The following is a 26751-nucleotide window of genomic DNA, read 5'->3' on the forward strand; positions in this document are numbered from 1 at the left end:
CCATAACTTTGGTTGCAAGCTCCTACCTTATATTTCTCTGTCAGGTTCCTGGTACTCAGAAGTGAATCTTTACAAATTAAAGGAAAACTTTGAAATAGAAAACTGTGATAGAAACTGAGTTCTTTTCTACAGCACAATAAGTAATCTACCTTAAAAATATAAGTAAATATAAGCATGTGTGTGTATATATGTGTTGTGATATGTCTATTATGTATATATTATATACGTATATGTAAAATACATGCATTCTGTATTATTTTGGTTTGAAAATAGTACTCTCTGGGGGATTCCCTGGTGGTCCAGTGGTTAGGGCTCTGCACTTCCAATGCAGGGGGGAGTGGGTTCAATCCCTGGTCGGGGAACTAAGATTCTACATGCTGCATGGCGTGGCCCAAAAATAAATAAATAAATAAATAGTACTCTCTGAATGCATCTATGGATGTCATCAAAAAACATCAAAGCACAATAAAGAGTTTTTCTCAATAGAAGACATGAAAGAATTTTTAGCAATGAACCAGTTTCTGTTTGGTAGCTTTGTGTCTTCATTTTGCAGGCATCTACTTTCAAAATTTAACTAGCTGGTCTTGGGGGTCAAAGTTACATAGTGGAAGATCACTGAACTTGGAAGCAGAAAATAAGGCTTTGAGTCTTCCAGTTCATATTCACTTGGTCCCAGTCCCTTAAACTCTCTGAGTCTTGTCATCTAGACTTCATTCAGCATTATATTTCCAGAATGTACTTTCTCACTGCCAGAACAGAAGAGGTATTCAATTATTCATTTTTTATCAATTCTAAGAATGATTTTTTTTCACATTTTAAAGCCTCTGAAATTGAGATGTATTTGATAGGGTGTCATAATTTATTTGGCAGTGATTTTTCTTTATTGGTGGCATGTAAAATAATGACACATCTTAAAATTAGCAGTGCCCTAAATTTAAAGGCATATGGTCTATTCATGAGATGAGTTGATGGAAGCTGGTGTGGAATGAGTAGAATATTTCTAATGCCCCTGCTCAGCCTCCCTCCTCTGCCAACAGTTCTAAACTAACCTCCTCCTTTTTAAAGATGAAAAAGCTGAGCCCAGAAAGTGAGAGGTGACTTGATGAAAACTATGGGCTAGATAATGGTAGATCTGGGTCTAAAACTCAAGTGTCTAGACTTCTGACCAATTCTTTTCCATGTCATAGCTACCTTCTCTCTCAGAATTTTATTTTAGTAGCCTAGACTCCTAACGACTCTTGAAGATGATGGTGGATAAACTCTTAGGTTACCAGCGACTCAAGAGCACTTTTTAATATTATCATTTTAATATTTACTAAGATCTAAAGCTGCCCATTCTCTTCTTCCTTTTCCCAATTGAATAAAAAAGTAAACAAACAAACAAAACATTTTTTCTTCTGTAATTGTTGTCACAGCTAGGCAGAGAAACCAGGTCAGTTGCTAATTCAGTGAAGCCATTCACCTTTGAACTTGTTATGGTATGATTCTAGTAAACTCCTTTAACTTGTTAAAGAAATTTAGCAAAATACTAAGCCCAATAAGTTTATTGATAAAATTAAGCCTGTAGTTTAAAAAAAAGCTATTTCAAAATGTCTTGCAATTGAGTTTTATTCTGCATTCCTTGCTTTTTAAAATTAAAATATTAAATCTGTACAAAAGCTGATTTTATATCACACCAAAGAGTTGTTTTTCACATTATGTTCTCAGTTTCATGGTTAGTTTCATCTCTTTGCTCTAATATAAGTCATTTATGGGGACTTGATGGTTTATATTGCTTTGGAGACAAAATTTTGGAGTTGTCCTCTCTCTCAGTTCAGACAGGTAACCTAAAATATCTGTGGTCAGCAGACAGATTACCAAAACTTATGCAAGAGTCTGTAGTCCTGTGGTGCTTCACTTGAGGCAATTTTTTATGTCTTCTTTTTTTTGAATGCTAATTTATTCTTTTTTTTAACATCTTTATTGGAGTATAATTGCTTTACAATGTTGTGTTAGTTTCTGCTGTATAACAAAGTGAATCAGCTGTATGTATACATATATCCCCATATCCCCTACCTCTTGCGTCTCCCTCCCACCATCCCTATCCACCCCTCTAGGTGGTCACAAGGCACTGAGCTGATCTCCCCGTGCGATGCAGCTGCTTCCCACTAGCTATCTATTTTACATTTGATAATATATATAAGTCCATGCCACTCTCTCACTTCGTCCCAGCTTAACCTTCCCCCCACCATGTCCTCAAGTCCATTCTCTACGTCTGCATCTTGATTCTTGTCCTTCCCCTACATTCTTCATAACCATTTTTATTTTTTTAAGATTCCATATATATGTGTTAGCATACGGTATTTCTTTTTCTCTTTCTGACTTACTTCACTCTGTATGACAGACTCTGGGTCCATCCAACTCACTACAAATAACTCAATTTCATTTCTTTTCATGGCTGAGTGATGTTCCATTGTATATATATGCCACATCTTCTTTATCCATTCATGTGTCGATGGACACTTAGGTTGCTTCCATATCCTGGCTATTTTAAATAGAGCTGCAGTGAACATTGTGGTACATGACTCTTTTTGAATTATGGTTTTCTCAGTGTATATGCCCATTTGTGGGATTCCTGGGTCATATGGTAGTTCTATTTTTAGTTTTTTAAGGAACCTCCATACTGTTCTCCACCGTGGCTGTACCAATTTACATTCCCACTAACAGTGCAAGAAGGTTCCCTTTTCTCCACACCCTCTCCAGCATTTATTTTTTGTAGATTTTTTGATCATGGCCATTCTGACAGGTGTGAGGTGATACCTCATTGTAGTTTTGATTTGCATTTCTCTAATAATTAATGATGTTGAGCATCCTTTCATGTATTTGTTGGCAATCTGTATATCTTCTTTGGAGAAATGTCTATTTAGGTCTTCTGCCCATTTTTGGATTGGGTTGTTTGTTTTTTTGATATTGAGCTGCATGAGCTGCTTGTAAATTTTGGAGATTAATCCTTTGTCAGTTGCTTCATTTGCAAATATTTTCTCCCATTCTGGGCACTGTCTTTTCGTCTTGTTTATGGTTTCCTTTGCTGTGCAAAAGCTTTTAAGATTCATTATGCCCCAAAGATAAGGTGACCTATATGCATAAGTTTATCTCTGGGCTTTCTATCTTGTTCCACTGATCTGTAATTCTGTTTTTGTGCCAGTACCATACTGTCTGATGACTGTAGCTTTGTAGTATAGTCTGAAGTCAGGAAGCCTGATTCCTCCAGCTCCATTTTTCCTTTTCAAGATTGCTTGAGCAATCAATACAGGGTCTTTTGTATTTCCATACAAATTGTGAAATTTTTTGTTCTAGTTCTGTGAAAAATGCCACTGTAGTTAGACAGGGATTGCATTGAATCTGTAGGTTGCTTTGCGTAGTATAGTCATTTTCACAATGTTGATTCTTCCAGTCCAGGCACATGGTATATCTCTCCATCTGTTTGTATCATTTTTAATTTCTTTCATCACTGTCTTATAGTTTTCTGCATACAGGTCTTTTGTCTCCTTAGGTAGGTTTATTCCTAGGTATTTTATTCTTTCTGTTGCAGTGGTAAATTCGAGTGTTTCCTTAATTTCTCTTTCAGATTTTTCATCATTAGTGTATAGGTATGCAAGAGATTTCTGTGCATTAATTTTGTATCCTGCAACTTTACCAAATTCATTGATTAGCTCTAGTAGTTTTCTGGTGGCGTCTTTAGGATTCTCTATGTATAGTATCATATCATCTTCAAACAGTGACAGCTTTACTTATTCTTTTCTGATTTGGATTCCTTTTATTTCTGTTTCTTCTCTGATTGCTGTGGCTAAAACTTCCAAAACTATGGTCAATACTAGTGGTGAGAGTGGGCAACCTTGTCTTGTTCCTGATCTTACTTGAAATGGTTTCAGTTTTTCACCATTGAGGATGATGTTGGCTGTGGGTTTGTCATATATGGCCTTTATTATGTTTAGGTAAATTCTCTCTATGCCTACTTTCTGGAGGGTTTTTATCATAAATGGGTGTTGAATTTTGTCAAAAGCTTTTTCTGCATCTACTGAGATGATCATATGGTTTTTATTCTTCAGTTTGTAAATATGGTGTGTCACATTGATTGATTTGTGTATATTGAAGAATCCTTGCATTCCTGGGATAAACCCCACTTGATCATGGTGTATGATCCTTTTAATGTGCTGTTGGATTCTGTTTGCTAGTATTTTGTTGAGGATTTTTGCATCTATGTTCATCAGTGATATTGGCCTGTAGTTTTCTTTCTTTGTGACATCTTTGTCTGGTTTTGGTATCAGGGTGATGGTGGCCTCGTAGAATGAGTTTGGGAGTGTTCCTCCCTCTGCTATATTTTGGAAGAGTTTGAGAAGGATAGGTGTTAGCTCTTCTCTAAATGTTTGATAGAATTCTCCTGTGAAGCCATTTGGTCCTGGGCTTTGGTTGTTGGAAGGTTATTAATCACAGTCTCAATTTCAGTGCTTGTGATTGGTGTGTTTATATTTTCTATTTCTTCCTGGTTCAGTCTCGGAAGGTTCTGCTTTTCTAAGAATTTCTCCATTTCTTCCAGGTTGTCCATTTTATTGGCATAGAGTTGCTTGTAGTAATCCCTCATGATCCTTTGTATTTCTGCAGTGTCAGTTGTTACTTCTCCTTTTTCATTTCTAATTCTGTTGATTTGAGTGTTCTCCCTTCTTAATGAGTCTGGCTAAAGGTTTATCAATTTTGTTTATCTTCTCAAAGAACCAGCTTTTAGTTTTATTCATCTTTGCTATTGTTCCCTTCATTTATTTTTCATTTATTTCTGATCTTAGCTTTATGATTTCTTTCCTTCTGCTAACTTTGGAGGATTTTTGTTCTTCTTTCTCTAATTGCTTTAAGTGTAAGGTTAGGTTGTTTATTTGAGATGTTTCTTGTTTCTTGAGGTAGGATTGTACTGCTATAAACTTCCCTCTTAGAACTGCTTTTGCTGCATCCCATAGGTTTTGGCTGTCGTGTGTTCATTGTCATTTGTTTCTATGAATTTTTTGATTTCCACTTGGATTTCTTCAGTCATCTTTTGGTTATTAAGTAGTGTATTGTTTAGCCTCCATGTGTTTGTACTTTTTACAGGTTATTTTTTGTAATTGATATCTAGTCTCATACTTTTGTGGTCGGAAAAGATACTTGATATGATTTCAGTTTTCTTCAATTTACCAAGGCTTGATTTGTGACTCAAGATATGATCTATACTGGAGAATGTTCCATGAGCACTTGAAAAGAAAGTGTATTCTGTTGTTTTTGGCTGGAATGTCCTATAAATATCAATTAATTCAATCATTTTTAATGTATCATTTAAAGCTTGTGTTTCCTTATTTATTTTCATTTTGGATGATCTGACCATTGGTGAAAGTGGGGTGTTAAAATCCCCCACTATTATTGTGTTACTGCCGATTTCCCCTCTTATGGTTGTTAGCATTTGCCTTACGTATTGAGGTGCTCCTATGTTGGGTGCATAAATATTTACAATTGTTATATCTTCTTCTTGGATTGATCCCTTGATCATTATGTAGTGTGCTTCTTTGTCTCTTGTAATAGTCTTTGTTTTAAAGTCTCTTTTGTCTGATATGAGAATTGCTACTCCATCTTTCTTTTGATTTCCATTTGCATGGAATACCTTTTTCCATCCCCTCACTTTCAGTCTGTATGTGTCCCTAGGTCTGAAGTGGGTCTGTCGTAGGCAGCATATATATGGGTCTTGTTTTTGTATCCATTCATCCAGTCTATGTCTTTTGGTTGGAGCCTTTAATGCATTTACATTTAATGTAATTGTTGATATGTATGTTCCTATTACCATTTTCTTAATTGTTTTTGGTTTGTTGTTGTAGGTCCTTTTCTTCTCTTGTGTATCTTGCCTAGAGAAGTTCCTTTAGCATTTGTTGTAAAGGTGGTTTGGTGGTGCTGAATTCTCTTAGCTTTTGGTTGTCTGTAAAGGTTTTAGTTTCTCCATTGAATCTGAATGATATCCCTGCTGGGTACTGTAATCTTGGTTGTACGTTTTTCCCTTTCATCACTTTAAATATGTCCTGCCACTCCCTTCTGGCTTGCAGGGTTTCTGCTGAAAGATCAGCTGTTAACCTTATGGGGATTCCCTTGTATGTTATTTGTCACTTTTCCCTTGCTGCTTTTAATATTTTTTCTTTGCATTTAACTTTTTTTTTTTTTTTTGCGGTGCGCAGGCCTCTCACTGTTGTGACCTCTCCCATTGCGGAGCACAGGCTCCAGACACGCAGGCTCAGCGGCCATGGCTCACAGGCCCAGCTGCTCCACAGCATGTGGGATCCTCCCGGACCGGGGCACAAACCCGCGTCCCCTGCATCAGCAGGCGGGCTCTCTACCACTGTGCCACCAGGGAAGCCCTGTATTTAACTTTTGATAGTTTGATTAATATGTGTCTTGGCCTGTTTCTCCTTGGATTTGTCCTGTGTGGGACTCTCTGCACTTCCTGGACTTGATTGACTATTTCCTTTCACATATTAGATTAAGTTTTCAACTATAATCTCTTCAATTATTTTCTCAGTCCCTTTCTTTTTCTCTTCTTCTGGGACCCCTATAATTCGAATGTTGGTGCATTTAATGTTGTCCCAGAGGTCTCTGAGACTGTCCTCTGTTCTTTTCATTCTTTTTTCTTTATTCTGCTCTGCAGCAGTTATTTCCGCTCTTTTATCTTCCAGGTCACTTATCTTTTCTTCTGCCTCAGTTATTCTGCATTGATTCCTTCTAGAGAATTTTCAATATCATTTATTTTGTTGTTCATCATTGTTTGTTTGCTCTTTAGTTCTTCTAAATGCTCATTAAACATTTCTTGTATTTTCTCCATTCTATTTCCAAGATTTTGGGTCATCTTTACTCTCATTATTCTGAATTGTTTTTCAGGTAGACTGCCTATTTCCTCTTCATTTGTTTGGTCTGGTGGGTTTTTACCTTGCTCCTTCATCTGCTGTGTGTTTCTCTGTCTTCTCATTTTGCTTAACTTACTGTGTTTGCAGTCTCCTTTTCTCAGGTTGCAGGTTCGTAGTTCCCGTTGTTTTTGGTGTCTTCCCCCAGTGGTTAAGGTTGGTTCAGTGGGTTGTGTAGGCTTCCTGGTGGAGGGAACTAGTGATGGTGGATGAGGCTAGATCTTGTCTTTCTCATGGGCAGGTCTGCGTCTGTTAGTGTGTTTTGGTGTGTCTGTGACCTTTTTATGATTTTAGGCAGCCTCCCTGCTAATGTGTGGGGCTGTGTTCCTGTCTTGCTAGTTGTTTGTCATAGGTGTCCAGCACTGTAGTTTGCTCGTTGTTGACCGGAACTGGATCTTAGCGGTGAGATGGAGATCTCTGGGAGAGCTTTCACCGTTTGATATTACATGGAGCTTGAGGTCTCTGGTGGACGAATGTCCTGAACTTGGCTCTCTCACCTCAGAGGCTCAGGCCTGACACTCAGCTGGAGCACTGAGGTGGTGTCAGCCACATGGCTCAGAAGAAAAGAGAGAAAAAAAAGAAAGAAAGAAAGAAAGAGAGAGAGGGAGGGAGGGAGAGAGAGAGAGAGAGAGAGAGAGAGAGAAATAAAGTTATTAAAATCAAAAATAATTATTAAAAATAAAAGAAATTAAAAAGTAATTTAAAAAAAGAAAGAAGAGAGCACCCAAACCAAAAAACAAATCCACCAATGATAACAAGTGCTAAAAACTATACTAAAAACAAAAACAAAACAAGCAAACAAACAAATAAAAAAAACAGACAAATGGAACCCTAGGACAAATGGTAAAAGAAAACTATACAGACAACATCACACACAGAAGCATACACATACACACTCACAAAAAGAGAAAAAGGAAATAAATATATATATCGTTGCTCCGAAGTCCACCACCTCAATTTTGGGCTGATTCGTTGTCTATTCAGGTATTCCACAGATACACGGTACATCAAGTTGATTGTGGAGATTTAATCCGCTGCTCCTGAAGCTGCTGGGAGAGATTTCCCTTTCTCTTCTTTGTTCACAAGGCTCCTTGGCTTCAGCGTTGGATTTGGCCCCGTATCTGCATGTAGGTCGCCTGAGGGCGTCTTTTTCTGCCCAGACAGGACGTTGTTAAAGGAGCAGCTGATTAGGGGGCTCTGGCTCACTCAGGCCGGGGGGAGGGAGGGGTACGGAACATGGGACAAGTCTGTGGTGGCCGAGGCCGGCATGATGTTGCGACAGCCTGAGGTGCACCTTGTGTTTTCCTGGGGAAGTTGTCCCTGGATCACGGGACCGTGTCAGTGGCAGGCTGCACAGGCTCCCGGGAGGGAGGTGTGGATAGTGACCTGTGCTCGCACACAGGCTTCTTGGTGGCTGCAGCAGCAGCCTTAGCGTCTCATGCCCGTCTCTGGTGTCATGCTGGTAGCCACGGCTTGTGCCTGTCTCTGGAGCTTGTTTAGGCGGTGCTCTGAATCCCCTTCCCTTGTGCACCCTGAAACAATGGTCTCTTGCCTCTTAGGCAGTTCCATACTTTTTCCTGGACTCCTTCCCAGCTAGCTGTGGTGCAGTAGCCCCCTTCAGGCTGTGTTCATGCAGCCAACACCAGTCCTCTCCCTGGGATCTGACCTCTGAAGCCGGAGCCTCAGCTCCCAGCCCCCGTCTGCCTTGGCGGGTGAGCAGACAGGCCTCTCTGGCTGGTGTGTTCCGGTCGGCACCGATCCTTTGTGCGGGAATCTCACCGCTTTGCCCTCCGCACCCCTGTGGCTGTGCTCTCCTCCGCGGCTCCGAAGCTTTCCCCCTCCGCCACCTGCAGTCTCCGCCCGTGAAGGGGTTTCCTAGTGTGTGTAAACCTTTCCTCCTTCACAGCTCCCTCCCACTGGTGCAGGTCCCGTCCCTATTCTTTTGTCTCTGTTTTTTCTTTTTTCTTTTGCCCTACTCTGGTATGTGGGGAGTTTCTTGCCTTTTGGGAGGTCTGAGGTCTTCTGCCAGCGTTCAGTAGGTGTTCTGTAGGAGTTGTTCCACCTGTAGATGTATTTCTGATGTATTTGTCGGGAGGAAGGTGATCTCCACGTCTTACTCTTCTGCCATCATGAAGGTCTCCTGGCTGTTTCATTTTTGACTAATTATTTAGCTTCTTTATGCCTCTACTTTTTTCACAGTAAGTGGCATGGAGACCTTCCCACCCAGGTTCTCTTTTACACTCTATGCAGCCAGGCAACTGTTCCTCAACCTCAGCTCTGTGAGAAAGGGGATATGTTTTCCTCCAAACTCCAGAACTCCACACCCCAGAGGCCCTCCTTTGGTCATGCTGCCTCTCCCCTTCTGCCTAGTTTATTCTTTTTTATGTCTTCTTAGTACACACTATCCATCCTACTAGTGAGAATTTGGAATAATCCAAGTAATGATCACAATATCCTTTATATCTTAACTAAAAACAATAACATAAATATCTATAATAGGATATAAAATTTGAGGTAGAAAATGTTATTATTTCTTATCAAACAGTGCTTGACATTCTTGTTGAATTGAATGAAGACATTGCTGTCAAGTAAATATATGTATATTTATGATTTCTTTTCCTGACAACATTAATGTCAATCCCTGTGCATAAGCTTCTCTTGAATGTGACACATTTATCCACAATCTGACAGAATCTCTTTCTTGTCATTATTTTCTGCCAAGAACTGGAACAGACTTTGACCACTGTGCAGAGGGGTTTTCCTGAGTAACACGTTATCAGATATTGATGAATTGCTCCAGCAGGTTTGGGGGGCTTGAGAAAAGTGACTCTGATTACAAAGCCAACACCTGAGTCTGTCACCCTGAGGAGACACTAACGCCAGCCATTCTCTGTGGGTGACCTTCCATTAGCAAGTTTGGTCTTGTTGATTATCTCGAAGTTGGCAGTGAATCTGAATAATGTATGGATGAGTTACATGGTCTCATTGCCTTTTCTCTTTATGAATAACAGCTGTTCTTCTCATGGCATAAAATCCTGAAGGTTAACACTGAAGTTTGATCTAGAATGTTAAGTAGCAAACACTTTTGGAAGCACCTAACCTGATCTGTTTTGATAAAAAGCAATGATCAGGGGCTTTCCTGGTGGTGCAGTGGTTGAGAGTCTGCCTGCTGATGCAGGGGACGCGGGTTTGTGCCCCGGTCCAGGAAGATCCCACATGCCGCGGAGCGGCTGGGCCCGTGAGCCATGGCCACTGAGCCTGCACGTCTGGAGCCTGTGCTCTGCAACGGGAGAGGCCACAACAGTGAGAGGCCCACGTACCACAAAAAAAAAAAAAAAGCAATGATCAGTCTCCAACTTTTACCAACTCTTGGGAATAGAAATCTGATCTTGAGCCTTGAAAATTTCAAAATTACGGTGATCAACACCTTCAGTCCTGGTCTTTGGGTTTGCTAAATTATTTTTTAACAAGGCTATGAATGGAGAATTTTCTAGATATTTAAATTATTTATACTGAAGTTATCCATTGTCAGGGAAGGAAATCATATTTTTACATTAAGTCAGCTGTATTTCATGTCCTTGATAGAGTACTTGATATTGTATATCCACCTTGTAAAATATAGTGACTTGCCTCCTACTGACATACATTGCTGGGGGGGGGAATATTTTTTGTATAGGTCACATGAAATTAGGTGGTGAATATCAGCTTTGGGGTAGTTATATGGGTTCTGTAACTCCCCATTTATTTATATTCAAATAGGCATTACACTCAGTAAAAACGTCAAAATATAAATAACCAGAAAGTCACCAAAAAATTGGTGAATATCTCTGAAATGAAGTCATCAAACATGACACAGTTATTTCTCAAATGGGGTGGGGTGCAGGGAAAGAATTGCTAAAATAAGATCTGTGAGGTCTTTTTCACACCAAAATATAGTTTTCTTTTCAATGATAGATACATAGCAATTGGAGAAAACCTTCCATAGTGAATCTTCACTCCATGCTGATTTTTTTACTTTGACCCACGCATTTATTCCTATGGAAACATAGATTGAGTCTTTACTGCAAAGGGTGGCAGGGTCTGGGAGGAGAGAAGTAGTAGGAGAGAAGAGGATGAGGAAAAAGGCAAAGTTAAGAGGAAAAGTCACAGGACTTCCACAGTGGTGATTAGCTTAAGGCCCACAGCTTAGACTCTTGCTAGTCAGGTAGCTGTTTCCATGGTAACAACTGGAGCAGCAGAATTATCAAAATGTAATAAGTTGCAAAGGCAAAAAGTAAAATTCACAATTTTGCTTGTAGAGCAAAAGATTTGGCACGTTTCCTTTATTTTTTTTTTCCTGGACAAGTTAGGTTTAAAGGGGGAGGGCATTGAAAGTCCTTCATTTTACAGAAAAAATACTGGATTATAAAGCTGTTAGTGGAACATTTCTTTTGTTCTTTTTTAAAATGGAATTTACATTCATAAGCTTAACGTTAATCAAGAGTTGTTAAAACTAGAAACCAGGTACAAATTCAAGTCACCAAATTCAAGACACCCAAGGTCCTAGGAACTTCAGATCTTTCAGAATCCTTTTGAGTTAATGCACAAACATGCTGGTCTGTTTTTCTACCTTGGTGGAATGCCTTGGTCTCTAGGGATATCACTGGGTTATTAAAGAATATCAACAGAGAGAGAGAGAGAGGTATAGATTACCTGAGATACATGAGTTCATTTTGGGTTCATGGACATCTTTTTGGAAAACAAAGATGACAAACCTGACCTAGACTGTTGGGGATTTTAAGGATGGGAATGTTATGTCAAAAGGCAGAAAGTCCCCCTTCAAAGTTTGCTTGTTTTAAATTCTTAGGAATCTGGTCTATTCTATTTCCCTCGGGAATATGAATACTGATTGTGTTGTTCATTCATGTTTAGTAAAAATATTATAGAGTTTTATTACCTCAGTCCCTACATTGAATTTGAAGTAAACCATGGATTTTCACCAGCTTGAAATATTCATGCCTGCACAAATGTCAAATTCATGTTGTAAAATTCTGCAGAGGATACCATAAATTTTGATGATCTATTCTAAACTAGTTTAATCTGGAGACATCACTTAGATACCAGTTATAAAATGAAATTGTCAATAAACAAAACAAACCTCACCATCCAAATCATTCATTATATTGGGGCACTCTGGGAACATACAATCTAAGATAGGCTGGAATAAATGGTCATATTAATTTTACATAGCAAGCATGAACAAAGACTTAGATAAATCATTAAAATGCCTAGTTCCATGTGTATGAAGAGTCTCATGGACATTTTGGAATGATACAGGAATAATTGTTATTTAAGTGTATATTAGCTTAAGAAGGAGCTAACACTTTTTCCTTTTTACAGTACATGAAGATGATGGGTATAAATTCCTGCAGCCACTTTTTTGCCTGGCTTATAGAGAGTGTTGGATTTTTACTGGTTACCATCATCATCCTCATCATTATACTCAAGTTTGGCAATATTCTTCCTAAAACAAATGGGTTCATTTTGTTCCTGTATTTTTCGGACTATAGCTTCTCAGTTCTTGCCATGAGCTACCTTATCAGTGTCTTCTTCAACAACACCAACATTGCAGCTCTGATTGGAAGCCTCATCTACATCATTGCCTTTTTTCCATTTATTGTTCTGGTTACAGTTGAGAATGAGTTGAGCTGTATAATAAAAGTATTCATGGTGAGTCAACTGTCACAACTGAATGGCCAGGGTGTGAAAAGAATGGACCTTTTTTGGTGGTTTTGGCTCTCCAACTGGGAATACACTTATCTAAATGTAAAAGTTCAGTGTTTGCAAAATATGAGTAACTGTCCTATTGAGAGTCAGTTACATAATTGTCTACCATACAAGCGTAAGACTATGAAAAGAAAACTTTTCCTCCACGGTTTCTAAAACTATAATATGTGATGCTGTTAAGAGATAGTACCTGAAGAAAGAACAGTTAAAATGTAATACATCAAGTTTTGAAGATCATCAAGGATTCTGACTTCTCTTTGGCCCAATTCCTTAAATATCTTAGAGCCTCTATAACTGGCATTATTCTCATAAATGAATAATTCTCATGGTTTTTATGACATATAATATAACATACAGGCATAAAGACAAATACGCTGAGAGCATATAATCAATTTTGAATTATTTTCTGCTTTTTCAATTAAAGTACTAAATTAATTTATGAATTTTAACGAAAGCATTAAGTTTACTGACTTTGAAATTTGGAAAGCAGAAGTAAAGCTCATCATTGACTGCGAGTCACATTAAAACTTTGCTGTTTATGGAAATAGAAAGTGATAAATAACTTTCATTAGACATTGACCACCTTGAGTTTAAACAACATCTAAATTTTTAATTTGTTGCATTATTAGTACTCAATTGACATTTTTGTATATTTTCATGCATAAAACATATCACTTGAAGTCAATCTCTGAAGTAAAAACATCTTCTGGCCCCTAACATTTCATTTGATATTAGCCTTATCATTGCATTACCCTATTATTACTGGTTTTATAAATTGCTAAACAACATTTAATAAGTTTAGATATATATATTTTGGATTTTTGATAAATATTTTTCAAGTTATAATTTTACTGCTTTTGTTTTCTGCTATTTCCTCTCCTCTTCTTCCAGAGTTGTAGCATACTTGGTAAGGGACCTCTGTGTTTTTAAATATGCTTAGAGAGTTAACGTCAGTTTTATCTATATAAGTGCCCAAAGTTTTAAGTATGTTAAGATTCCACTGGGCGAAATGTGTGAAATCTACAAGAACTATCATTGCCATTGATTTTCTTCACAGAGCCTGCTGTCCCCAACAGCTTTCAGCTATGCAAGTCAGTACATTGCACGATATGAGGAGCAGGGCATTGGTAGGTTCACTTCCTTTACAACTGGATTTTATCTTTCACACCTTCAATATGTCTCACAGAAGAATTAATCTTATGTGTTCACTTCTTAGGTCTTCAGTGGGAAAATATGTACAGTTCCCCAGTTCAGGATGACACCACTTCGTTTGGCTGGCTATGCGGTCTAATCCTAGCCGACTCTTTCATTTATTTCCTTATTGCTTGGTATATCAGGAACGTTTTCCCAGGTATGAGCATGCTTCCTATAGATACATGCTTTTTTTTTTTTTTTTTTTTTTGCGGTATGCGGGCCTCTCACTGTCGCGGCCTCCCCCGTTGCGGAGCACAGGCTCCGGACGCGCAGGCTCCGGACGCGCAGGCTCCGGACGCGCAGGCTCCGGACGCGCAGGCTCAGCGGCCATGGCTCACGGGCCCAGCCGCCCCGCGGCATATAGATACATGCTTTTTTATGGTAATAAATTATATTTATTATAAATCTGCTAATATATATTTTCTAATATTTTTATTTGCCACATATCATCACCAAAAAGAAATACTTAAATCCCCAAACTAAACAGAATTTTCCAGGATGAGATAATGCACTGTTGAGTTTTTTTCTCTGATGTTCCTTTAAAGGATAGAGTGAATTAAGGAGCATGGAATCCAGTCTTTCCAAATGGGAGAACAAGATATTATAAGGCAAAAATCAAGTCTCCTAATTCTAAGGAGAATTTATCCAGTTCTAATGGAACAAGACTAGTGGGATTCCCCTCCTAGGTCTCAAGTGGTTAAAACTTCAACATGATCAGGAGTTTTTCCACTAAGCCTTATTTGTATTTGTACATTTTTGATGCTATAAATGAATAAAAGACTATTATTCTATTCCAGTTATATAAAATTTCTGTAAAAGGTATATAGAGACAGAAAGCAGATCAGTGATTGCCTGTAACTTGGGTTGAAAGTAGGGATTATCTGCAAAGGGCATGGGAGAAATTTTTGGAGTTATTGGAATTTTTGGATTGTGGTTATGGTTGCACAACTTTATTTACTAAAAATCATCTCACTCTACACTTACAATGATTAAATTTTATGGTATGTAACTATACCCAATGAAGCTGTTTAAAAAAGAAAGAATTTTTTAAAAGGCTATCTTTTTTACTTTACTTTGGAAACTGAGACCACTTTAGTTTTATATAGTGTCAAAAAAATGAAAATACTTCTTGAACGCTGTATAGTAAGTACTCTGTTATTTAGCTTCTGATGCTTAATGTTAACAATCAACTAATAATTACTTTTCCTAATACATTTTTGTTACAGGTACATATGGTATGGCAGCTCCATGGTATTTTCCATTCCTTCCTTCCTATTGGAAGGAGCGATTGGGATGCACAGAAGTGAAGCAGGAGAAAAGCAATGGCCTTAAGTTTACTAATATCGTGATGCAGAACACCAACCCATCTGCCAGTAAGACAAGTAGGTCAACAACATGCATTATTATGAGAGAAGTGATATAAAATTTACATGACTAGTGATTTTAATTATCTTTTTCTAAATGGCAAAATTATCCTTTTAGTCATGGATGAATATGTCTACACATATGTGTTTGGACTCTTAGATTAAATTGTGGCTTTTTCTGAGCTCATTAGCTCAGTTGGTTAGCATATGGTGCTAATTAGGCCAAGATTGCAGATCCCTTTGTGTTCCAGTTAGATTCACACAGAGAAAAACTTTGTTCCTTGGCCCCAGTCTGCACCCCTCACCTCAGCCGTCTGTCACTAGTCATGAGTAACCAAGTAACAAGTATGGATAATTTAGCATAACCCGTCACCAGCACTGAACAGACAGTTTAAGGCTCATGTTTTACTGACACTGGGTGAGCAGTGTCAGCTTTATAAAGTAAGGATGACCCATATAAGTGGTCCTTTTGTGATGCCTGAAGGAAACGTAGAGAGTAATTAATGAACCGATTCTATAAACCACAGATCTGAGTGAGCCTTGTCACTGTAGACATTTATTCTGTAAGTAGATATCATCCTGTCCAATTGGAAGACCAAGCCTTAAAATTGTGTTTTGAGTATTTGAGATCTGTGGAATAAAGGAGAATTCATTATTATGATACTGTATTCTGAGACTACTTTTTCTGACAGAGAAAGGCAATATAAACCTTAGAGTGTGGTTCCAACACTCTCATTCATTTTTGAAACAAGTGAGAAGGCTGAAGACTATAATAGATCATTTATTCCTGGAATTATTTTTTACTTTGAGGCTTGTGCTTTTATAGTCTTCAATTTTTAATTAATGAAAAGTCTAACTCTAGCTTCATTTTTCTTCCTTGTGAGCTTACAACTCTTTTCTTAATTTCTTTCCAGGTCCTGAATACATGTTTCCCTCCAACACTGAGTCTGAACCTAAAGATCTCACAGTTGGGGTTGCCCTGCATGGGGTCACAAAGAACTATGGCTCAAAAATTGCTGTTGCTAACCTCAGTCTGAACTTTTACGAAGGGCATATTACTTCATTGCTGGGGCCCAATGGCGCTGGGAAAACTACTACCATGTATGTTACTTTTCAACACTTAGGTGTCATGGAAGCATATTACTTAATATTTCCTCACTTCTTTCATAAATATAAAGTTGTTACAGCTCCCAGATGGATTAAGGTAGCTCAAGTTGTTTCCTGTAAAATGGAGTCCAAGTCAAAGGTCCGAATTGTGAGCTCAAAGTCCAGATCAGACCCACCAGATAGGTTTATTTGCTCTACCTAATATTGGCACACTGGTACTTCTTAAAATTTTTAATTTCAGTGCCAGCATTTAAAAATGGGAGAGTTCTCCAATAAAAATAAATATTCCTGCTGTCTCTTAGACAATAGGAAGTTCTGGCAACATTGGATCTACAGGCTTAGGTAGAGACAATTGTTTGGGGCTTGTTAGTGACTGTTCTCAAAGGGGCCATCTACTTTCTGGTTCATTCCTGGTCCCCACCAATCTTTACTGCCTCATACATTCAGTCTGTTTCATTTCTTTGCGTTTTTATCCTGGCCCATGTACCAGTTTGGGTTCACAAACCTTGGTATAAACACACTCAGCCCCAGCCACTCTATTACAGAGAACCCTTACCTTGATTCATGAAGAAAGAAAAGAATCACCAGCTATCAGATATAGATCAGAAAGTCCACAAGTGGTACATGGGCTGTTCTTTCTCTCTCTTCACTTAACTAGCATTTTTCTGTATCCTAATGGAGAATATTCAAATGTTTTTAAAGTGACATTCTTTTGAATATTTTTCTGTGACTCACCTCCAGTGCTCTACTAGGCTTAGCTTGGAGTCAACTCTAAGATGCTGTTGGTGCTCTAGGCCTTATTTGAGAACAAGTATCTGTTGTTGGATATGCTATTTGCTATCATCATGAGTAAGCTCAGTGACTGCCAGAACATATACAAATTAATCTTTAGTAAATAAAAGGGGACAAAGGAAAGTTATGAAATGAGTGAACATACAGCTACTCTCATTTATATGACCTGTTCCCATTCAGAGTTGGCTTTCTAGTAAGAATACAATGCTTAAAATGTAAGATTTCTAACAGGTAATAAGAGAACAATGAAGAAAAGTGATGGAGAAGGATTTTGAAGAGGCTATAATTTTAGCTGAGCAAGTCCCCATTTCCGTTTTCTGAATATAAGGAATATATAAAGAAATATGTTATTTGATTTTAATGTGTATTTATAGGAAGAATTACATATTATATTGATTCCCTATTTAATCCGCAATAGTCATTTAAGATCTATTATGTGCAAGACACTAGTTAGGTACGGAGGGTGGTGAGATAACAAGTCCTTTCCCTGACCTCATGGAGCTTACATTTTAGTGGAGAAGATGGATATTAAATAACTCCCCAGTTTACTGACCATCTGAAATATGGTGAGAAGTTTGTAGGTGAGAATATTCTTGTCACAGGGTAGAGTAAGGGACTGAAGATGACCAAAGTTCATGTGGAAAACAGAAATTTGAGGCTTAATTGCATATGGGTACTACCTGATGCCAGGGAAGTGCAGGAGTTTGCTCAAGGAGGGAGTGCATTTGCAGTTAAAAAGTGCAACCATTTCTGTCATTACTACCACCATCACCCCACCACTATCATCATCATCATCATCACATAGTGTTTCTATCACACTCTAAATTATTAGAGGCGTAAAAGTAATTTTAATTTTTATTCCCAATTAATCCCATTTTACTTCATAGCTTGACCTGACCTGGGAAGATACACTGTAACATTTTTTGCTAACAACTGAGATACATTTAGTCCTAAAATCTAACTCAGAGTTTTGGTTCACACCTAATTTATGGTTTCTTCATTCCCAGCTCCCTGTTGACTGGGCTATTTGAGGCCTCAGCAGGTACCATCTTGGTTTATGGAAAAGATATCAAAACAGATCTTGACACCGTGAGGAAGAACCTGGGGGTCTGCATGCAACATGATGTCCTGTTCAGTTACCTCACTACCAAGGAGCACCTCCTCTTATACGGCTCCATCAAAGCTCCTCACTGGACTAAAAAGCAGCTGCATGAGGAAGTAAAAAGGTCAGATATGACAGCAATGAGAACATGCGTGGGTAAAGCCTCTCAAAAAGAGGTCAAGCTATAGTAATAATACCAGTAGGAGACAGTTTCTCGGGAAACAATTGTTTTTAGTTTTTCTACTTTTCTAGTATTGTATACATTTAAGGGCATTATCCTCACTGGCCAGTTATTATACTGGAATTGTTTAACTGTCTTCATCTCTGACTCCCATATTACCCCCAATCCTCTGTTTCTAATCTCCGTGGCTACGATACTGGTCTTTTTTTTTTCTTGGCTGCCTCGGGTCTTAGTTGTGGCACACGGGCTTCTCTCTAGTTGTGGCGTGTAGGTTTTCTCTCTCTAGTTGTGGCACGTGGGCTCCAGGGCATGTGGGCTCTGTAGTTTGTGGCATGCAGGCTCTCTCGTTGAGGCACGCAAGCTCAGTAGTTGTGGCACATGGGCTTAGTTGCCCTGCGGTATGTGAGCTCTTAGTTGCCCGACCCAGGATCGAACCTGCATCCCCTACATTGGAAGGCAGATTCTTTACCACTGGACCACTGGGGAAGTCCCTACCATACTGGTCTTAACTGGACTCCCAGCTTCTACTTTCCCTTGTACAGTCTATTCAAAGAGCAGACAAGGTGACCTTTTTAAACTGCAGATCAGACCAGGTCACTCCTCTGTCAAAACCCTCTAATGTCTTCTCACCACACTCAGTGTGAAACTCAGGAATGTTCTTATCAAGGCCTATGACGCACTTCCTGACCTGCCTCCAATCCTTTTGATTTTATTTCCTTCTGCTTTTTCCCCATTCACTCTGCTCTAGGCACGCTCACCCAGGTGCACACTTAGTTATGCTAGGCCTGCTCCAGCCTCAGGGCTTCCCATGTTCCCTCTACTTAGAGCAGCCTTCCCCAGGCAGCCCTTTGACTTACTCCTCCACCTTACTGGTCTCTGCTCAAATGTCACTTTCTCTGAGGGAACCACCATGTGTAAAATAGATGCCTAAAATAGCATATCCCAGGCACTCATCTCATATACCCTGTATTTTTTTTAATCACACTTATCACGAAATAGCATATTATAAACTTACTTGGGAATATGTTTATCTACTGAATTTCCCCAGCATTTCTCATGATACACACACATACTAGAACATAATCTCCTTATGGGTTAGGAACATTATCGGCTCAGTGCTTTTCCACAGCACCTAAAACACAGTCTGGCAGAAAACAGGCAGGTACTCTATAAATATTTGTCAAACGAATGAATAAAATAATGAGCCATATATTCCTTATGTTGTTTTTCTGAGTATTAGTTTTATACCAGCTAGATGATAAGTAACAGAAAACTTCAGTAGTTTACCTTGCTGAGCACATAATAGTTGCTTAGTGAATACCTCTCATTTAGGGTGCTTTTCGTATTTTTCCATTGTTCACATTTTCTGTCTGTAAAAAAATAACCACTATACGTCATTTTTTTAAGGACTTTAAAAGATACTGGACTATATAGCCATCGTCATAAGAGAGTTGGAACATTGTCAGGAGGAATGAAGAGGAAGTTATCCATATCCATAGCTCTTATTGGAGGATCAAGGGTGGTAATTTTAGATGAACCATCCACTGGAGTTGACCCATGTTCTCGCCGAAGTATATGGGATGTTATATCCAAGAACAAAACTGGTATGAGTATCTTCTTATAACTTCGCCAAGCAACAGTCATAATTTTGCCCTCTGGGATGCACGCAAAGGAGTTAAAGCCTTTTCTGTTTATAATCTCCATTAAAGATCTAAGGTGTGCTCTTCCTTTTGTGAGGTCTTCTCTTCTCCCAGCTAAATTTCTGGATCAATTAGTTAATATCTATGTAGTGCCCACTGTGAATTGAGCACTTAACTGGCCCTTTTGAGAGCATGCAAATCCAATAGAAGTTCCAAATTCTGCCTAGAGGAGCTTAGAATCTAATTAGAGATACCAAACATACACAAATGAAAATAAACTGAAAACAGACTAAATAAGTGCTAACAGGATGTGAAGCAAAGGAGCAATCAGAGTGGAGTGGATTAATCAGAGAAGAATATTCAAAAAGTCTTTAAAATTACTGCTTTTTCATAGTGAAGGGAGGGAGGGAGGGAGAGAGAGAGAGAGAATGGAAATGACAGAAAGAAAGAGAATGGAAGTGAAGCCAAGGGGACAGACTAAGGGATTAGGAAGAGTTGCCCCCACTGCAGAGTGTGGACACTCAGCCTTACAGCATAACCGATGTGTATTTGCTGCCAATTTATAAGAAAAACATTTAGGAATACCCCGTCCGCATTTCTCATTTTGAAAGCTCATTCGGATCAGTTTTTCAGTTAGCCCATAAAACGTGACTCTCCTCCTCATAAATCACAGGATTTACTTGTGCTAGCTCAGTACATCCTGGGAACTGCAGCTTCACTTTTCATTCTTGGTTGTTCTCCTCTGTATTTTCAAGACAGAACAATCATTCTGTCGACACACCACTTGGACGAGGCTGAAGTGCTGAGTGACCGCATTGCCTTCCTGGAGGAGGGTGGGCTGCGCTGCTGCGGGTCACCATTTTATCTCAAGGAAGCCTTTGGGGACGGGTATCACCTCACACTCACCAAGAAAAAGGTTTGTAGGAGAGAAAACATACCTCATTATGAGACCGTAAATTAAGTTTTGTATGAAACAGAAGCAGAATCTGTCCAACTTTATTCATTGCTAAAATTAATGTTAGGTTCATGTTTCTCAAACTGAGCGAGTATCAGAACCACTGAAGGTCTTTTGTTAAACCCAAATTTCTGGCTGCACCCCCAAGAGTCTCTGATTCACTAGATCTGGTATGAGGCTCCAGAATTTACTGCATTTCTGCCAAGGTCCACATCAGCCCATGTGATGCTGCTGCTACTGGCTGGGATTGCACACTGAGAACCAATGTGCTAGATGAAAGAAAGGTCTGTACTGAGGTTACTGATGGAGGATCAGCCTGTTAGTTTCCCTAGCATTTCAGCCTATAAGGCTAAAAATTAGATTTTCCGCTCTATACAAAACAAATGAAGAGAATATGCAGTCATGTATTCACTTTCTGATCAGTATTCCTTGAATGGCAATGTGGAGATTAATTCAGACAGGCCAGTGGTGCTTTCACATCTTTGAAGAACAAAAATGCTTACTAAGGCTCCCTGTACCACCTGAAATAGCATAGGTATCAATACTGTGCCAGATGTATATGCTATTAGAAAGGCTTTGACTACTACCTTTTATTTTATATCTGATCATCCGGATGTGACTTCCAAAATATAAAAACGTAGTTCATTGTTATATTCATTAATTCATTCAAAAACTTATGTATTAGGGGCATACGATGTCTTAATATGTGCCCAAGACACTGTTCTAGGCGCTGGGGATACAGCAGTGAACTGATGATATTAAGATCTCTGCCCTCATGGAGTTTATATTCTGATGGAGTGTGGGGGATTCAGGTGGTAAAATTGATAAATATATTATTTAGAATATTAGCAGGTGATAAATGCTATGGGTAGAAGAAAGAAGAGGAAGGGGCATGGGGAATGCTGGGTGGTGCCATTTTAAGTAGGGTAGTAAGAGAAGGGGTCTCTGAGAAGGTGACAGTTGAGCCAAGAGCTGAGGCCAGGCAGAGAGTGAGTCATGTCACTATCTGGGGCAAAGGAACAATTGCAAAGGCCCTGAAGAAGAAGCATGTCTGAGCCTGAAGTATCGGACAACAAAAAGAGTCTGTTGTCATTAGGGTGGAGCACATACATAAGAGGGAAAAGAGGATGGTGGGCAAGGAGGTTGGAGAAGGGACAGGGTGAGGTGGGAGAGGGGAGCCAGCAGAAAGTGACTTATAGGCAAGTGTAGGGATCCCAAGTGGGACAGGAAGCCACAAGAGGAGTGATGTGTTACCTGGCATAGGTCTGAACTGGCCTAAAAGAACTTGCCACCCTCTGATTGGGGCCCTTGGGCACTACAGTGTAAAGACAAGGGAGTTTTTAACTTCTCTTTTCGTCTCTAGAGTCCAAATGTAAATGCAAGTACGGTATGTGACACGACACCTGTGACAGCAGTGATCCAGTCATATCTCCCTGAAGCCTACCTCAAGGAGGACATCGGGGGAGAGCTTGTCTATGTGCTTCCTCCGTTTAGCACCAAAGTGTCAGGGGCCTATCTTTCACTCCTGAGAGCACTGGACAATGGTCTGAGTGACGTCAACATCGGGTGCTATGGCATTTCAGATACCACCATGGAAGAGGTACACCTGGACATTTCCTTTTTGCTTAAAACTGGTTAACTTGCTGTTCCTTTAGAATAAATGTGAACAGTTCTTTTAAGAAAGAAAAGAAATATTTAAAAGTAAACATTTCAGGGCTTGCCTGGTGGTGCAGTGGTTAAGAATCCGCCTGCCAATGCAGGGGACACAGGTTTGAGCCCTGGTCCAGGAAGATCCCACATGCCACAGAGCAACTAAGCCCATGCACCACAACTACTGAGCCTGCGCTCTAGAGCCCACAGGCCACAACTACTGAAGCCCATGTGCCTAGAGCCCGTGCTCCACAACAAGAGAAGCCACCGCGATGAGAAGCCCCCACACCACAACCAAGAGTAGCCCCCACTCCCCACAACTAGAGAAAGCCACATGCAGCAACGAAGACCCAATGCAGCCAAAAATAAATAAATAATTTTTTAACATAAATAAATAAATAAACATTTCAAGAAGGGAACCAAAAATAAAGATGCTTTTGATTACAAAAAATTTAAAAATTAAAAAAAAATTTTACAAAACCAGAAAATCTTAAAATTATCTCAATACCATTGTTATGTAAGACTGACTTCTGAGAACAAACATGTTGCTTCACTTAGAGAACACATATCTTTTACATACAAATATGTTCACTTAAAGTCACTCTCAAAAATGTTCACTTAAAGTCATACTTATTTGTCTCAATAAATATGGTAAAAATTTAAAATCAAAATTGAGCTTAGAAACTAGAAAACAGGCCACCATCAAACAATCTACAAACAGTAAATGCTGGAGATGGTGTGGAGAAAAGGGAAGCCTTTTGCACTGTTGGTGGGAATGTAAATTGATATAGCCACTATGGAGAACAGTATGGAGGTTTCTTAAAAAACTAAAAATAAGGCTTCCCTGGTTGCGCAGTGGTTAAGAACTCGCCTGCCGATGCAGGGGACACGGGTTCGAGCCCTGGTCCGGGAAGATCCCCACATGCGCGGAGCAACGGGGCCTGTGCACCACAACTACAGAGCCTGCACTTTAAAGCCTGTGAGCCACAACTACTGAGCCCACATGCCGCAGTTACTGAAGCCTGCATGCCTAGAGCCCGTGCTCTGCAACAGGGGAGGTCACCGCAATGAGAAGCCCACGCACCACAATGAAGAATAGCCCCTGCTCGCTGCAACTAGAGAAAGCCCGCACACAGCAAGGAAGACCAAACACAGCCAATAAATAAATCAATAAATTTATATATAAAAAAAAACTAAAAATAGAACTACCATATGACCCAGCCAACCCACTACTGGGCATATACGCTGAGAAAACCATAATTCAAAAAGAGTCATGTACCACAATGTTCACTGCAGCTCTATTTACAATAGGCAGGACATGGAAGCAACCTAAATGTCCATCGACAGATGAATGGATAAAGATGTGGCGCATACATACAATGGGATATTACTCAGCCATAAGAAACAAAATTGAGTTATTTGTAGTGAGGTGGGTGGACCTAGAGTCTGTTATACAGAGTGAAGTAAGTCAGAAAGAGAAAAACAAATACTGTATGCTAACACATATATAGGGAATCTTTTTTTTTTTTTTTTTTTTTTTTTTTTGCGGTACGCGGGCCTCTCACTGTTGTGGCCTCTCCCGTTGCAGAGCACAGGCTCTGGACGCGCAGGCTCAGTGGCCATGGCTCACGGGCCCAGCCGCTCCACAGCACGTGGTATCTTCCCGGACCAGGGCACGAACTCGTGTCCCCTGCATCGGCAGGCAGACTCTCAACCACTGCGCCACCAGGGAAGCCCTGGAATCTTAAAAGAAAAAAAAAATGGTCATGAAGAACCTAGGGGCGGGACAGGAATAAAGACGCAGACATAGAGAATGGACTTGAGGACACGGGGAAGGGGAAGGGGAAGCTGGGACAAAGTGAGAGAGTGGCATGGACATATATACACTACCAAATGTAAAATAGATAGCTAGTGGGAAGCAGCCACATAGCACAGGGAGATCAGCTCAGTGCTTTGTGACCACATAGAGGGGTGGGATAGGGATGGTGGGAGGGAGATGCAAGAGGGAAGAGATATGGGAACATATGTATATGTATAACTGATTCACTTTGTTATAAAGCAGAAACTAACACACCATTGTAAAGGAATTATACTCCAATAAAGATGTTAAAAAAAAAAACTAGAAAACACATGCATGTTTTACACTAATGAAGTGTTCTGGCTTCTCTTTCTAGGTCTTTCTGAACTTGACTAAAGGGTCACAGAAAAATAATATGAGTCTTGAGCACTTAACACAAAAGAATATTGGAAATTCCAGTACCAGTGGCATCTCAACTCCTGATGATTTATCTATGAGCAGCAGCAGTTTCACAGACAGAGATGGTATAGTAAATCTAATATGCACATTTTGCTTAATTCCAATAAATGACCTAAGGGAGAAAAATCACAGGACAGATTTTTATTTTTTTAAATTCAACTTTAAATTTTCTTTCTAAATTTAAAAAGACTAAAGAAATATAAGCTTTCTTTTTTATATACAAAATATTTATTAAACCAAATTGAATTCTCTGTTTCAAAAACATTTTGAAGAATGTGAAAGAACTTCCTTGTTCGGGTGGTGATTAGTATTCCTTCTAGCCACCAGAAGTCGTTTTCAGGATGTGACTTACTACAACTCCAGAGTTGTATTCAACAAGTTAAAATCCTTCTTTTAATTGGTGGTGTCCAACATTGAGCCAAGTTACCTTGTAAGGTAGCTCACTCACTGCTATTACACATGTTCAAGTGGTGGTCATAGTCATTAAAAAAAGGGTTTTGTAAAAAAGAGTCATCCCTCTTTATGGGACCTCATTGGAAAACATGTCTAACCTTCCCCCACCTCTGAGTGATTCATATGCTGAGAAAATTCAGGCTCTGAGAAGATGCTTTTGGGAGAGGGTCTCTGAATTGGTGAAGTTGAACTTGATGGTTAAGAATCTATAATAATAGGTTTCCCCCCAATTCTTCACACAAGATATGTTTGGAAAGTCATGTTTCTTGACATGACTTTGAGGGTTTGGGCTCTTTTGAAAATAACTTTTATCCTGTCTTATTATCTTTCTGACAGTTAATTTATGCCTTTGGAAACACTATTTACTTAAGGAAGCATATAGTAAAATCAAGTATAAATGATGGAGTAGTCATTTCAACAGTTTGCTTAAATTGGGAAAAATCTCTAGGAATACAACTTTTGATTAAACATTTGCTTGGCTCTAAAACTCAGAAAAGATAATCTCTAATGTTTGTGTAATTCTGGAACTTGGGAGTCTCATTTGTCCTCTGCTAGATTCCTCAGGTATCATCTTTTGGGAATATAATTGTCGAGACTATGGAATGGAAGACTTTGATTAGAGAGTGGTCATCTGCTTCAGGAAGTAAATGTTATGTATTTGCCTCTGCATTTGTCTCATAATTTGAAACTATTCTTCAGTCAGAATGTTCCCCTCATTGACATTATCTTTTAGAAAGCACATTTGCTCCATTTGATATACCTGTAAGTCATCGACATGTAATTTCTCAAGAAACAGAAAAGCATACTAATTAATTTAAAATATTCAGCTCCTTCTACAATTCCCCTTTGCAGAGATATGAGTTTGCATTTAAACTTGTTCACTCTATTTAATTGGAATTCATTTTAAATTAAGCAGCTTTGTATTTTTCCTTATCAGCTAAATGAAGATCATGATTTTTGTGCTGCATAATTTGTGATGGAGAATTAAAAATATCCACAGAGTTGACAAATACTGTCATCTCATCACATGTAAAGGAGCGCTTGGTGGCAGGCCTTCGGAGGGAATGTTATATTTGAAACTATTTTTAGAGGGGCTGCTGAAATTATTAGTTGTATGAGCACTGTTGAGGAAGCAACAGTTTATGGCCTCCACAGCTGCTCTCACTCTCAGAAGCCATGGGATATCTTCTCAGCACCTGAAGAGCATTTCAGGGCAGTGTGGGGTGGGTTTGGGGGGAAAGAGGGTAGACATTTTTTTCCAATGAGTTCTTTTTTGTGACTCATGTGGTAAAAATAGAGTTTTGAAACGCCATATAATAAGTCCAGATTTCTAAAAGGAAAGTAAT

At 39.2% G+C, this 26751-nt stretch overlaps 1 protein-coding gene across 1 annotated transcript in view; it reads left to right on the top strand.

Moving 5' to 3' along the window:
* The window catches only part of ABCA12 (ATP binding cassette subfamily A member 12), a 180220-nt gene that overhangs the window by 117684 nt on the left and 35785 nt on the right, over positions 1–26751 (top strand). Inside the window, exons 25-34 of the mRNA XM_060106255.1 lie at positions 12324–12653; positions 13768–13837; positions 13927–14061; positions 15131–15277; positions 16183–16369; positions 18175–18393; positions 19858–20054; positions 20846–21006; positions 22409–22645; positions 24870–25017. Of these exons, the coding sequence (XP_059962238.1) occupies positions 12324–12653; positions 13768–13837; positions 13927–14061; positions 15131–15277; positions 16183–16369; positions 18175–18393; positions 19858–20054; positions 20846–21006; positions 22409–22645; positions 24870–25017 (1831 nt within the window). The remainder of the gene's footprint in view (positions 1–12323; positions 12654–13767; positions 13838–13926; positions 14062–15130; positions 15278–16182; positions 16370–18174; positions 18394–19857; positions 20055–20845; positions 21007–22408; positions 22646–24869; positions 25018–26751) is intronic.

The sequence above is a fragment of the Mesoplodon densirostris genome, chromosome 8 (assembly GCF_025265405.1).
Source record: "Mesoplodon densirostris isolate mMesDen1 chromosome 8, mMesDen1 primary haplotype, whole genome shotgun sequence".
NCBI classification, from domain to species: Eukaryota; Metazoa; Chordata; class Mammalia; order Artiodactyla; family Ziphiidae; genus Mesoplodon; species Mesoplodon densirostris.